Source organism: Terrapene carolina, unplaced genomic scaffold, assembly GCF_002925995.2.
Source record: "Terrapene carolina triunguis isolate 2854851 unplaced genomic scaffold, T_m_triunguis-2.0 Scaffold139, whole genome shotgun sequence".
NCBI classification, from domain to species: domain Eukaryota; kingdom Metazoa; phylum Chordata; order Testudines; family Emydidae; genus Terrapene; species Terrapene triunguis.
The window spans coordinates 7434146-7449666 of NW_020664490.1; the positions used below are offsets into that span (position 1 = coordinate 7434146).

Sequence of the window (15521 nt, forward strand, 5' to 3'; positions counted from 1 at the left end):
ATACAGCTTCAAGAGAAAGTAATTAAAGCCCCCATCTAGTAACCTCTGTCATGCTTTGTTTTCTGGAACTGACTTTTTCCTTTAGCTCAAATAGCTTATTTACAGAGGTCAGTGATGGCAAGTTATTACCATTAAGTAATTCACTGTTTTTGTTTATGCTTTATTTGTATCTCATAGCCAAGAAATCCAGAGGAGGCATATATCCCCACACACTCTCTCAGAGATTATACGCTCATAGAGAAATATACATATACTACTCCTGGGGGAATTCTGCCCCAAAAAATTAAAAATGGCGTGCCAAAAAATTTTTTAAAAGTGCACACAATATTTTATAATTTTGCAAAATTCTGCATATTTTATTTGTCAAAATAACACAATATAATCACTCCAGTTTCAGTTATTTTGGTAATTTATTTCAAAATACCTGTCAGCAAGCATGTCTGTAGCAATACAGACAACAAAAAAGATTCCCCCATGAGTAGAGAGTTAAAAAACCCTCTATGACAACCCAGTTCCTGTTTCTCTGTTATGCTTTTGTTGGGTGCCTCAGTCTGGGTGTGTCACACATGCCAGCTAGGCACATCGGGGAAAACTCTGTCCCTCTGGTCTTTTGGTTGATTCTCATTTTTTTGCCCTGCCCCCATAGGGTTACCATATAGAGTTTCCCAAACAAATGACACTGCCAAGAGGAGGGGAAGGCATAGAGGGAACTGGAGGGGGGAATACAGTTGAAGGGTGGTGGAGCAGTGTGTGTGTACTGAGAGGGGCTGGAGGGGACTGTGCGGGGCTCCCCAGCCCAGACACCCACATCCCCTGCCCTCCAGAGTCCAGCCGCTGGGCCAAACACCCTCCCTCCAGAGCCCAGGAATCCAGAGGAAGAAACAGCCTGATGCTGGTCAGTCGGGGCTTGTATGGAGTTTCCTTCACACAGCCTCCTTCCTTCAGGATGTGCTGGGAACCGCAGCTGTCAGGAACCCTCCAGCACCCTCTCCCCGTCCCCTTCCAATCAGCAGTGTCCTCTATTTGTGAGCTGGGGAGCCTAACTCTGCTGGTTCCAGCAGCCCCTGTGGTGGCCAGCAGCTCTGCAGCACCAAATCTGCAGGGGAAAAATGTGCATAACATTAATCCTGCGCAAATTCTGCATCACGCAGTGGTGCAGAATTCCCCCAGGAGTAATAGACACAGATGTATACATTCAGAGTTTGTATTAAAACAGCAATGCCTGTATGCAATGAAATGTAGGTATTGTTTGTTCATATATAACAATGGGAGAAACATGTAAGGCCTGTTTAAGAAAAATCTGATTAAAAAAAATGCAGTCATAAAATTAAAAATGATTATAAAAATAGGCAGTTTCGAGAATATACTCTTATGTGGAGATGCAAAACAACCCCCCCACAAAACTTCAGCAGTAGCCATGAACATTTAGAAAAGGGAAGTAATGTAATATATTCAAACACTATTTATTGCTTCTTCACAAAAAAATGGAATATAGTTCTTCCACCAATGCTGCTTTTTGCAACATAAAGTTAAAAGAACAAAGGCATCTTTGTGTCTGTTCCTCAACTTTGCCATGATAGGAGCCTTATGATTAAGGCTGCGACTCTATCGCAGAAGTCACAGACGCCGTGATTTTCCGGGACCTCCAGGACTTCTGCAGCAGCTGGTGTGGCTGGCCCGGGGGCCGCCTGAGCAGCTCGGGCAGCCCCTGGGCCAGCTGTACTGGCTGCTACTGGGGCAGTCTCAGGCCACCATGCCCCCTCCTCCTAGCAGCAGCAGGAGTTTGGGTGTGTGAGGGGGCTCAGGGCTGGGGCAGGTGGTTGGGGCATGGGAGAGGGAGAGGGCTCGAGTGGCGCTTACCTCGGGGAGCTCCCCAGAATCAGCAACATGTCCCTCAGCTCCTAGGTGGAGGCTTGGCCAGGCAGCTCTGTGCGCTGCCTCCACCCGCAGGCACTGCCCCCACAGCTTCTTTTGGTCGCAGTTCCCAGCCAATGGGAGCTGTGGAGTCAGCGCTCAGGACGAGGATAGCGCGCCTAGGAGCCGAAGGACATGTCACCGCTTCTGGGGAGTCGTGCGGAGCCAAGTAGGGAGCCTGCCAGCCCCGCCAAACCCCCTCCCTTCCCAGCAATAGTGGGGATCCCAGGCCACATGCTGCTGCCCGCCTCCCCAAGCACCAGCGCGGGTCCTTGGACGCCCCCCCCCAAGCACCTGCAGTGCCCCTAGCCCCCCAGACTAGCACATGTGGAGCAGGTCGTAGAAATAGGGATATCAGCATTCCTCCTGTTCTTCTACATGTGGTCCGAGAGCTGAACATTTTTAATGTTTAAAAAAAAAAAAGTTAAATGCTCCTAAAGCAGCATTCTAGATTTGGGTGAGTGAGTTTGCTGCTAAAGAGAGAGACAGTAAGGATGGTGGCAGCCAAGGAGGAGAAGTAAACCCCTGGAGGACAATTGCTTGTTAAAACCTGTAGCTACTCAGATTTGTTGTATCCAAATTAGACATGAAATGACAATAGTATCCCACTCACCCCATCCTAGTTAGAAAGAAGGAGAACACAATATATTTACTTCAGCGAGCATAGATGAGTCGTGCCTCCCCATACTGGTGGGGGGGGGGCACAATCTAAAGGAAAGGACACATGACCACCCCATGTGTCTCCTCTGCCCAGTGACTCTCCCCGCCCTGTGCCCTGCCCTGTGCCCAGTGCTCTCCCTTCCCCACCAGAGTTACCTGCAGGGGGTTGGGTGCTCTGTCCTTCTCCTGCTGCACATCCCCCTCCCCCCCATCCTGGCACATTGAGCTCTGCTCTCCCTGGCAGCCTGGTGAGGAGCGGTACGGAGCTGCTTCTCACAGAGCTGAAACTGGCCACTCCAGGCAGCTGCCTGAGAGAGCCTGGTTGTGGAGATGGCGGCAGTGGGCTGCCCCACACCCAGGCCCAGCCGCCAGGGACAGGAGCCAAGTGAGCTGGAAATGTGCCGGGGGGAAGGGGAGGTCACTCAGCCCCTGTCCCCAGCCGCCAGGCTCAAGCTGGGGGCGACCTCCTGCCGCCGCCCCCACTTCCCCAGCCAGGCTGTCTCTCAAGCAGCCACCACACTGCACACAGCAGCGACCCAGAGTGGCAGGCGTGAGAAATCTCTGGTCCACGCCCCCTTCCGCTCCCTGCCTAGGCCCTGCTGCCAGGGACAGAGGCCGAATGTGCCAGGGGACAGGCGCAGTGGGAGAAGGACAGAGCCCCTCTCCCTCCCCTCCACCCTCCCGCCCTGGTAGGCCAAGCAGAAATCTGTGGGCGGGGGCACTTGACCCCACATGCCCTTCCTATGCATTGTCTATGGCAGAGAGCAAAATAATTAGCAACTAAAGATAATACCAACAAATTATCTACAGCATTCTGGCTTGCAGAATCCAAAAGGCCATATTGCTGCAAGATTAACTATTCGTCTTCACCTTTCTCTGTTTTGGAATCAGTGTGCCTCTGGTCCTCACGAGCTGCTTCCTGCTTTCAGCCATATGTTCTGCCTCAATGGGCACAAGGCAATGCATGGGGGGGGGATAGTTCGGTGGTTTGCGCATTGGCATGCTAAACCCAGGGTTGTGAGTTCAGTCCTTGAGGGGGCCACTTAGGGATCTGGGGCAAAATCAGTACTTGGTCCTGCTAGTGAAGGCAGGGGGCTGGACTCAATGACCTTTCAAGGTCCCTTTCAGTTCTAGGAGACAGGATATCTCCATTAATTTATTTATTTATAATTTATGCCTCTAACACTTTATTGGCTGGCTTTTTTAAAGAGGCAAAGATTGCTTAAAGGTGTCTGGCTGGTCTTTTTTTATTTCTTTTTCTTTTAAGTGTTGTTTTCTTAGTGCATCCACATGAACTGCTCTGCTCCCCTGGCTTTAGAGGGTGCTGTGCAAGGTTTATAGGTAAGGTGTTGCCCATCTCTAATCATAGTACAAATGATTAGTGAAGAGTATATGCTTTTTAGAAACTCCTACAATATCTCACAGTGAAGTACAACAAGCACATTTTTTCAGTTACTTTAGCATAGGCTTTAAATGTGTACATTTTCTCTAAGGTTAAAAAAGAGACAAAAATAAATAGAAAATAACAAATATGAGAATTTTGCCATTCACTTCAATAGGAGTAGTCTCAGTATGGTACACATTATTGACTTTACTGTGATTGCTTGTTTACCTATGTAGATATGTATTTTCAAGACTTCTGAAAATAACTTTGACTGTCATTACATGTGTAAATGGCTAGCTGGATCCTTACCTACCATTTGTGTGTGCAATTACCTGACTTTCACATACAATTGCATGCATAAATGTATGCATGAAATTATGCATGGACCCCTGCTTTTCATTTTGGAACTTTGGCCCTATGAAGTATGGCAAGCTTTACCTTGGAGGGTATTCATGTAATCAAAAGATTAACCCCCCTGAATATGATTCACAAGTAATGCTAGTTTCAGAGTTTTTAATTACATTCTGTATATTAAAAATGTTGGCTTATGGAGAATAATAACCAAATAATTTTGAGCAACCAGATCAGAGATTCTTTTTTAAGAGAAAGTATGTTGAAATCAAAAGGGAGTTGTATTCGTATTAATATGAGTACGGTTAATTCAGTTACATTGTTCTGGTGTCTTTTTCAACAGTAATATATGCATTTTAGCCTTTTAGTTATTGCGAAGTAATATGTTTTTATTGTGTGAATCATTCTAGTTTTTTATCTATTTTGTGTGGAGACTAATAAATGTCTTTTTTCTCCTTCAGATCAAAAAGGTTGCCATATATTTGTGTCGGAATAACACTATTCAAACAATGGAAGAGTTGCTTTTTGAACTTCAGCAGACCGATCCAGTAAACCCGATTGTTCAGCATTGTGATAATCCACCTTTTTACCGCTTTACTGCCAGCAACAAACCCTCAGCTGTTGCTTCTGGTATGGGCTAAGCGTTATTATTTCAGCTATGACTTTATACCTTTTTTTTTAGTCTCAGTCTCTTTGTTCAGTTCCGTTCAGTAATACAAATAAATAATAATGACACCTATAAGTCACAGCACCTACTAGCATGGCTGCATGCTCTGCAAATCCCATGCACTGAATGACCGATTCATTTAGTTGTTCTCTCTCGTGCAGCCTACTATACTGCTTCTCTAGAGCTCAGCAGGATGTTGGTGAGACTGAGCTTGAGATCTGGTGTATGTCATAGTGTCATGTTCTCTTTGACCACCATGTTCTGAAAGTTGCATTAGACTTTCAAAACTAGGACTGCAACACAGTTAAGGTGCTAGCTTGTCAATAAACTGGGGCGCTGGGGAATACCTGCTGTGATCATGGGATTGCTGGTGGCACACTGTTCTGTAATATTAATGATAGAAGAACCAATTCAGATAATTGATGAACTGTACCAAACCCTGACTGCTTCTTTTTAAACCGGTAAGGAACAGTGAACACAAATTTACAGGACATGCAAGACTCTGAGAACTCACTTTTTTTAGGATGTGAAACAAGACCCTAAAACACATGTACGTGTTGCATGGATATGAATGTGTGTGTAGTATATGCATAATGACCAATTTTACTGTGGCCTTTGACATAAATCTAAAGGTAAAAATTTTTATTGTTATTTTAGTATGAAAGAAAAGAAGCTCTTGAAAAGACTGTACGTTATTTAATGGGTGTGCTTGTTGTCATCTCGCATACAGGAACTACCTCTAGCAGTAATACTGTTGTAGCTGGCCAAGACAGTTTTCCTGATATAGAGGAGAGCAGGATGGTGAAGGAAACTGATGAAAGGTTTGTAATCTCTTTCTCCAAAATGAGCGCATTTTAAAAAATATTTTAAGGGCCAGATTGACTTCAGCTCATGTCAATCAACCAAGCTTCATTGACTTCAGTGGAGCCACACTGATCTAGACTGGCTGATGATCTTTCTGATCATAAGCATTGTTTTTATCCCAGGAGGAATGTTTTTAAATAGTCATTCAGGAAAGCAGGCTGCAGAACCTCCTGTTTCAAACAGTTGATTAGTAACATAAGCCTAATATTGTAGGTACAGCTTAGGTATGTGTGACACCTAAATTGAGCAATTTGTGCTACATAGCTCATGTTGTAGGAACCAACTGGACAAGAGAAAGAGAAGTGGGGGAATTTACTGAAAAAAAGAATTTTAAAATCTTTTTAAAATATTGGGTTTGATCCCATACTCTTTTAGTCCATGAAAAGAGGACGAAAATCTGTGTGCAGACCAGTGTTCCTGACTGTGCAGAGAAGGTCAGTGTCACTCTTCCTTTTTAGGATGAGATGGCAGATATTGGAAGGACCATTTTCTACATCTGAAAAATATTCTGCCTAGCAATCCTGAGTCAATTAATATATTTCCAGCCGTCTGCATCTTTCATTTCTTATTGTATGTATATAATCTTGATACACTGGAGAACTGGGCTATGGACAACAAAATGAAATTCAACAAAGACAAATGTAAGGTGCTACACTTAGGGAAGAAAAACCAAATACACAAATACAGAATGTGGGATAACTGGCTTGTCAGCAGCACTGCTGAGAAGGATTTGGGAGTTGTTGTAGATCACAGCTTCAACATGAGTCAACATTGCAAAGTTGTTGCATAAAAAGCAAATGCAATTTTAGGTTGTATTAACAGGCATAGCATGCAAGTCATGAGAGGTGATAGTACCGCTCTACTCGGCACTGGTTAGGCCTCAGCTGGAATGCTGTGTCCAGTTTTGGTCACCAATGTATAGAAAGGATGTAGAGAAACTGGAAAGGACTCAGAGGTGAGCAACAAAGATGATCACAGGGATGGAATGCAAGCTATACAAGCAAAGGCTGAAGGAACTGGATACATTTAGTTTGGAAAAGAGGAGGTTGAGGGGGGGATATGATAGCTGCCATAAAAAAAGATGGAGAAAAGTTGTTGTCTCTTGCCATAGAGGGCAGGATAAGAGACAACAGGTTCAAACTACAGCATAGCAGATTTAGATTAAATCTCAGGAAAAACTTCCTACCTATCAGAAAAGTAGGACAATGGAACGGACTGCCTAGGGAGGTTGTAGAAGCTCCTTCGCTGGAGGTTTTCAAAAGGAGGCTGGATAGCCATCTGTCTTAGGTGGTTTACACACAACAAATCTTCCATCTTGGCAGGGGGCTAGACTAGATGACCTTTGCAGTCCCTTCTAACCCTATGATTCTACATATAAGAAGATTACAAAACGGTAGAGTCACAAGTTAAAGGGGTACACCATATCCTGTACCACAGAAAAGTCTATTTTCTTTTCCTTACTAAATCCCTTTTCTCTTTAGATGGGAAATACATATGAGCTGCAATAACGTCAGTGAAGGTCCCCATTAATGTTGAGTTAGTTTATGGTTCTTGATGTCCACTAGCATCATTTCAAAGTCAAGGGTCTGAGCCATCCTCCAGTGGATCAGGGCTCAAATGAGCAAGAACAATCAGCTCAGAGATCTTCTCCTGTAGTTCCCCTGTTTATAACCACTTTGAACTATCTGTTTGTTAGATCTTATAAATATAAGAGGTTGCCATTTTCTCAGCTCAATCTCTTACTTTCTCTATAGAGTAAGCTTGGTTAGGCATTCAGATGTCATGCTGTGGAGCATGGTATAAAAACTTCATATAACAGAGTGTGTGCCAAAGCCGATAGGGGTCTCAGAATAGGGAGCTGAAAGATGCCGTGTGTGAGCAACAAGAAAATAAATGTCTTTGCCTTTGAGTAGCCTTCTTATTTTTCCCTACAAAAATTGTTTATAGGTATATTGTATTAATTGGGGGTTTTTTTAATGGCAGAGCGAACAACTGATACAACATTTTTCAATATGTGACCCAGTTGTAACTTGCCAGCAATTTCACAGTTTCCTGTCTCACAAAATTAATTTACATATGGCCTAACCAATTTTTCAGTAATAGTGTGCTGTGATACTTTTGTATTCTCATGTCTGATTTTGTAAGCAAATAGTTTTTATGTGAGGTAAAACTTGGGGGTATGCAAGACAAATCAGACTCCTGAAAGGGATACAGTAGTCTGGAAAGGTTGAGAGCCACTGCTGTATTTAAATACACAGATGTAGAATTGTTCTTAGTGTTCTCTTTGTAGTCCTTTTTTTTTTTTTTAGATAATAAGGTGACCAGAGCAGATGTTGTGGATAACTTTGTCTCCAACAGTCATTGTTCTTTAAATATGATTATGATAAAGAATTTATACAGTAAGTAATAGAAGATTTGCCATCTGCTCTCATAATCACAGGCCTGTTTGGGAATAACATATAATGAATCTAAGTAGAAAATATTTTAGTTTTTGTGTTGAAGACACAATATCACATAAAAGGAAGCCCTGAGTAATGTGTGAAATGCCATTTACTTGTCTAGAAAATTTTTTGGTCTGGCACAATGTCATCATGCTGCACCATAGCTTTTCAAGGTGATGATGTTGCATTGTGTCTTGTTTTGTGATGTGATTTCTTTCTCTGAATTCACAATACTGTATTGTTTTGATATCAATGCATTTTGACATTATCATGTTATATTGTGACAGTTATGTGTTTGTATTGTCGGCATTTGTTACATGGTTTTCAAAGTGACCGCTTTCTCTTATTTGCAGTCTGTCTAGCTATATTCTTTCATCATCCAGGCAGCCCTCTTGAAATTATGCCGTTCAGATGAGGATAGAATTTGACATTGTGCATTTCTTCATATATGTTTTCCCCTCAAAATATATCTTTTAGTACACTTTTCAGGGTAGTTTTAAAGAATGCCACAATAATATGCCAGTTACCCTTATTTGTATGCATACAAAAACACTAAACTAAAAGAATGTTATTTAGGTTGTAAAGTCAAGTACTTGAAAAGTAGGAAATGCCATGCTTAAGGTGGTCCGTGCAAAATTGGTCAGAGTAAGCATTTACTACAGTAGTTTGCTTTGTCTAAATAAAGTATTTAATGAAGATTTTTCTTGTATTTCAAGGTTCAGTAATGTAATCAGAGCACATACTCGACTAGAATCAAGGTACAGTAATAGCTCTGGAGGATCTTATGATGATGATAAAAGTAAGTGCTGACATTCCATTTTATGCAATTTATTGGGTGTATTGGTGGGAAAGGAAATGTTTCTTGTGACTTGAAGAGAACACCTGATAAAGCTGTCTGTATAGTCTAGTCACAGCATAGGAAGCTATCATTCCAGTGGCTTATCTGTGTCACCTTGTTACCTTTAAACTGATGTTATAGATAATTCCTTTTGTTAGCTCAGGACTCAGTAGAGCAGGGGTCTCAAACACACGAGGTTCTTTCGTGCGGCCTGCCAAGCTCCCCATGCCCCCCCCCGCCCCTCTGCCTACCCCGTGGCGCCGCGAGCCCCGCACCGCTCCCTGAAGCGGCTGGAACTATGTCCCTGCAGCCCTGGGCGGGCGGGGGGGAGGGAGAGTAGAGGGCTCCGTGCTCTCGCTTCCAGACACTGCCCCCCGCAGCTCGCGGAGCGGGGCCAGGGGCCAGGGGAGGCAGGAAGGGAGCCTTCCCTGGCAACGGTGCGCAGTGCTGCCACCCCGGAGCCACTCTAGGTAAGTGGCGCCGGGCCGGAGCCCGCCCCCCTGTCCGGAGCCCCCTGCCACATCCCACACCCTCCCGCACCCCAACTCTCTGCCCTGAGCCCCCTGCCACACCCTGCACCCCAACCACCTGCTGCACCCCTCATCCCTCCTGAACCCCAACTCCCTGCCCTGAGCCCCCTGCCGCACCCTGCAACCCGACCCCCTGCCGCACCCCTCACCCTTCCTGCATCCCACACCCCAATTCCCTGCCCTGAGCCCCCTGCCGTACTCTGCACACCTCCTGCACCTCACCTCCCTGCCCTGAGCCCCCATCACACCCCGCACCCCTCCTGCACCCCCTGGGGGCAGGGAGGTGGCAGAGTTGGGGTGAGGACTTCAGGGAAGGGGTTGGAATGGGGGCAGAGAAGGTGCAGGAAGAGGCGGGGCAGGAACGAGGCCTCATGGAAGGGGTGGAGTGGGGGCGGGGCCGGGGGCAGCAAGGGGTGGGTGTCAGTGATGCGGCCCTCGGGCCAATGCACTAGTCCTCATGCGGCCCTCCTGGTCATTTGAGTTTGAGACCCTGCAGTAGAGCCTTTGCACAGGCAGAGCTTCATTGGAATGGGGGAAGTGAGATACCATGTAAGCAGCAGTGCCTGGCTGGAGGCATTTTCACTTTGAAAATTATAACAGTTCTAGGTGCACTCTGGGGAACACACCGAGCATCAGGACTTGCCACATCAATATAACAAAAGTAACCAGCACTCTCCCTCAGTACCTGGAGATGGGGAGCAGGTCCAGGGACCCACCAAAACATGTCATGTCAGCAAATCATATCCCGTCCCTTCCATTCCCCACTACCTGTAACTTAATTATGGCTCCACGCTTGTGTTGGGCGAGAAGTAGAAAGGGCTCGCTGTTTCTGTCACCCCCTCACACCTACTCTGAACTGACCATAAATTGGCCCTTGGTATTTATTTAGTAAAGAGTATCAAGAAACACCTGGTATTTCAGTTATTTACTAAATTATGTTAGGTGTTTGGGAAGTCTGGTAGTATGAATTCGTTTTTGCAATGGACTGTGAAGAGGCTGATACTCTGATTTCATTTAAACCCTAAACTGCATCTTAGAAAGGCCAGTCCTTTATACAGTCCCTTATTCCTGACTGATAAAAAAAAAAAAAAAGTCATATGGTGCAATGGCCCTGGTGGTATGTCTTAGTGTTAAATAGATCAATGATTTGGCTCTGGCCATACTGTACTGTCTGGTTCAACATGAATAGTTATTGTTCTGTATATTAAACAGATTATTCAATAATAATAAATCATAGCTATATAGTGCTTTTCATGTGCAAAGCACTTGGCAAACATTAATTAATGATCACAAGTTTTATAAGGCAAATAAGTGATATTTCTGTATATTTATAGATAAATATCTTGTTTATTAATGTAACAACAGCTTTTCACTAAACCTAAACTAAATAGATATTTGAGAAGCTTAATAAATATTTTATCCCTATTGTAAGAATTGTATCACACTGAAGATGTTTTTCACATTCCTTATTTCCTCCTCTTAATTCAGCAGATTTAATTTTTGGCTTCTTCGTAGCATCACTCAGCAGGGCACCTGCTGGTTGTTACAAGAATGTGTCACTGCTAGGAGGCCCTGTACAACAGATGCCTTGCCATGGCAGTTATGTTGGCTGAACTTTACTCTCATTTTTTAGGAGAGAGTCCATTGCTTGGTGTTTTGTGATCTGGATCCTAAGCTACTAAAAAATGACAAAAGGAATTCAGCTGCAGCCTATAAAATTCAGTGCTGCCTGCTTGGACTCTGTGTTACATTTTCAGCATAGTGAAGGAGGAATTAAACGTGCTTCACTTGTTATTGCAAACTCATGTCCTCTTGCCAAATATTCTAAACTGAATTTAGCATGCACATTGTTTTAGATACTAGATAATGAAACTATTTGGTTTTTAAATTATTACAGACTAAAGCATGTTTTAATATTTTACCATGCAGATGATCCTGTTTCTCCATATACTAGCTGGCTGTTGAATATTGTGGAGACCAAACAGCCACAACCCTTGCCAATGCCTTACAATGGAGGATGCTGGGCACCACTTGTTGACTACCTCCCAGAAACTGTCACACCACGGGGACCCCTTCATAGGTGAGCAATACTGAAATAAGTCTCCGCTAATTAGATAATCGGTCAACAATAATTGAATGGCTCCATTACCCAGCACTTAAGAAAAATCACACACGTACATTTTACTGCTTCCCAACATTTCAGTGTTAAATCAAAAGGCCTTGCAATTCTAGTGCCTTGTTAAAACTGTAGCTTGTTTATTTTGCATGAGATCAAATGTACTGATAGGAATTGGATTAAAGCAACCATACCTGATTCACAGAAGCTGAACATTGTCTTCCCCAAACCTAACAGACTGTTATTTATAGCACTTTTTTGTGCTATTCTAATTATGCTATACATATGCTAAAACTCCTCTTTTACATAATCTATATTGACATTAATAATATTATTTTCAATAATGGTGCTTAACAGCTAAATACAGTAACTTTAGGTATTGTGATATCTTTTTGACATTAATAACATTCAAAGGGAAGCTTAATTTGGGAAAATGCTGAGGATTTTGTGAGTCCTCCAGTATAGCTTTGTATCAATTCATTTTTCTTGCTATACATCCCATGTACTGTGATAATTTATGGCAAAAGCTGGTCAATAGCACTTCTGTGACTGTCTTAATGATTTATCACTTCTTTTATCATTATTAATGTTGTCTTTAGTATTGCTACTTCTTTAAATAGTGGTTTGGGTGTAGAAACTCAGGACCTAGTAAGCATTTGCAGTGACCAGTGGAGCCAGCCAGTGTGCAGGCTGCCTGCCTCTGCCAGTGGGCCAGGGCCTCAGTTCCCGTGAATCAAACCTGCTACATTCTAGTCCAGGGCCTCTTTTGAGTGCTGAATGGCCATCATGATGAACTGTACCAAACTGTATGGTGGATTAGTAATGGAAACAAGAAGGGAAACTAGGATAAGACCATCAAACTAGTTTCACTTGGGATCCAAGTCAGGGTTTGAATTTCATTCCCCAGAGCTGAAAGGCTAGTGCATTAACCCATGTCTTCACAATTCTCATGTGATTGCATAGCATATTACTGTTGTCCAGCTCCCAGAAAAAGTTTTTCAATTGATTTTGTGATTTCATTTATTAGGTGCAATATTGCTGTTATTTTCATGACTGAGATGGTAGTGGATCACAGTGTGAGAGAAGATTGGGCCCTTCACCTCCCTTTATTACTTCATGCTCTTTTCTTAGGTAAGACCAATACAACAGGAATTAAAACGTGGGTATACTCCAATACCATTAGTCAAACTGAAGCTGTGGAGTTAGCATTATTTTAAATATATTTTCTCTTGTGGCCTTTTTTTCCCCACTTTACTTTATTAGTTCATCATTTCAGGGTTCTCAGAAGCAGAAATGTTGAGCATACTAGAGTAATTAGAAAGTGTATAGGCATTATCCAATTCATGTGGTTGATACATACTTTCTGTAGGTCATTAGAATAGCTAGACATATGGAATGAATTCATAATAAGTGGTGGTCTCAGTCCAGTTCTCAGTGGATCAATGTCCACATTCTAAAACCCACCACCATAATTGCAACTAATTTCCACCCTGATTGGTAGTCTCAGCATAGACAGCAAGGATTGAATAGCCATGGAGTCTGAGCTAGAAGATTATAGCACATTTGTAGAACAATGGGGGAAGTGTCACTACCCATTATCTACCTATGTCTATGGACCAAGAAAAGTACTTCTGGCTCCATTGCGGTCAGTCTGGTACCTTTCACAAGCACTAACAAGATGCAGAAAAAATCCAGAAAGAGAAATCAGAGTTTCATTAGAGGGCTATCCAGATTTAAAAGGATACAAATCTCTTTAATAAAATGGATGTCATGGTAAAATTACCATTCATGCCACTTTCCTCTCCTCTCTCTCTGGGCTTGGCTACACTTGCAAGTTACCGCGCAATAAAGGAGCCCCGGGCGCACTAGCTCACTACCCATCCACACTGACAAGGCATGCAGAGCGCTCTGACTCCACAGCTACAGCGCTGCTGGTACTCCACCTTGGCGAGAGGAATAATGTTTGCTGCGCCTTGGCTACAATGCCCAGGCGTCAGTGTGAACGAGGTGTTGCGTTACTGCGCTCTGATCGGCCTCCGGAAACATCCCATAATCCCCTTAAGTCAAGTGGCCACTCTTGTCATTGTTTTGAACTCCTGTAGGAATGCAGAAATGCCCTTTCAAAGCTCTGTTTCTGACAGCTGGCATGCAAGCCGTTACGGTGGAATGCTGTGTGTGAGAGAGAGAGGCGGGGGGAGGGGGAGGTCTCCTGCTGTCTGAACTTACAAGACAGCATGCTGACATGCTCTCAGCCCCCCAAAACCCCACTCTCTCTCCCCCCACATACACACAACACACTCCTGTCACACTCCACCCCTCCCATTTTAAAAGCACATTGCAGTCACTTGCTGGGATAGCTGCCCATAATGCACCACTCCCAATGCTGCTGCAAGTGCCGCAAATGTGGCCACGCCAGTGCGCTGTCAGCTGTCAGTGTGGACAGATTGCAGCGCTATCCTTAATGCGCTCTACGAAAGCTGGTTTAACTCAAAGCGCTCTACATCTGCAAGTGTAGCCATGCCCTTAGATGTCGAGACTACCATGAATGTCTATGCAACATATGGTGATTTTCATAGACTATTATATAAAAAATCTATCTTTTGTGTTATTCCCAAGCAATTTACAAAGACAGTCTTAAAATATGTTATAGGCAGCATCAAAATGTAGGTTTAAAAACAAAAATGGATTCAGCTTTTCACACAGTTGGGAGCTGACTCCCCAAATATAGTGAAAAGTTGCTGAAAGTAAAAAGACTCTGTAACATCAGTCTTGTGTGGACAAAACAAATAGCCAGCAACTGGTGAACTGATTGAACGGCTGACGAATTATAGTTGTAGCAGTTCTGAAAAACAGACGGGCCTTTTTAGTTAGAAATTTATTAGTAATAAAACTCAATTATGGGGGGGAAGGGAATAGCTCAGTGGTTTGAGCATTGGCCTGCTAAATCCAGGGTTGTGAGTTCAATCCTTGAGGGGGCCACTTAGGGATCTGGGGCAAAATCAGTACTTGGTCCTGCTAGTGAAGGCAAGGGGCTGTACTCAATGACCTTTCAGGGTCCCTTCCAGTTCTATGAGATAGGTATATCTCCATATATTATTTATTAATTTGAGTCAATGAATCAATGAAGGGACTTGAGAATAGGAATAAAAACAATATGCAGCACGATGAAAGACTCTAGCCTTTTCATTTTGGTTGAGAGACAGTCAGTGTATACTAGCCATCACTGAGCAATGCAAGTAGATATTTGCAGAAATAGATTTCTGATATTACAAATGCATTTATCAAAATTTCTTTACCTTTTTTGTCAGGTAATATCTTAATATTACAGTATTTCATAAAGACTCACATTTAAATTAACTTTAAATCTTCAATTTTATTATGGTTTAGTTTCATTACATCTCTATAGATCCCCCTTGTGTGGGTGTATGGAAGTAGTACTAAATGTGTTAGCCAGAGGTGTGAATGTGACTTGCATATGAAGAAATCATGTCATGCTGGAATGTGAGAATGCACATGGGAAGGAGTGTATGAGGAATATGATTGAGAAAGAAACTAGAGATATTTGGGCAGTTAAACTGAGCATGTGCCTTTTCACATATTGGAAGGAATAGGAAAATATTTAAGTGAAGGGAATCTACTGTCGAAACATAGGTAAAGGATAGAATGGTCTGTAATATTGATAATGAAGGGGTTAAAAAGATTTTCTGTTAATTGAGTCCTTGTATAAGATGTTGGATTGACAGCACCAGTTACAGA

General features: G+C 43.2%; 1 protein-coding gene across 1 annotated transcript in view; it reads left to right on the top strand.

The window, feature by feature from the left end:
• The window catches only part of LOC112113029 (protein furry homolog), a 285155-nt gene that overhangs the window by 170348 nt on the left and 99286 nt on the right, over nt 1-15521 (top strand). The window contains exons 35-39 of the mRNA XM_029911959.1: nt 4771-4939; nt 5707-5797; nt 8998-9080; nt 11579-11729; nt 12793-12896. Of these exons, the coding sequence (XP_029767819.1) occupies nt 4771-4939; nt 5707-5797; nt 8998-9080; nt 11579-11729; nt 12793-12896 (598 nt within the window). The remainder of the gene's footprint in view (nt 1-4770; nt 4940-5706; nt 5798-8997; nt 9081-11578; nt 11730-12792; nt 12897-15521) is intronic.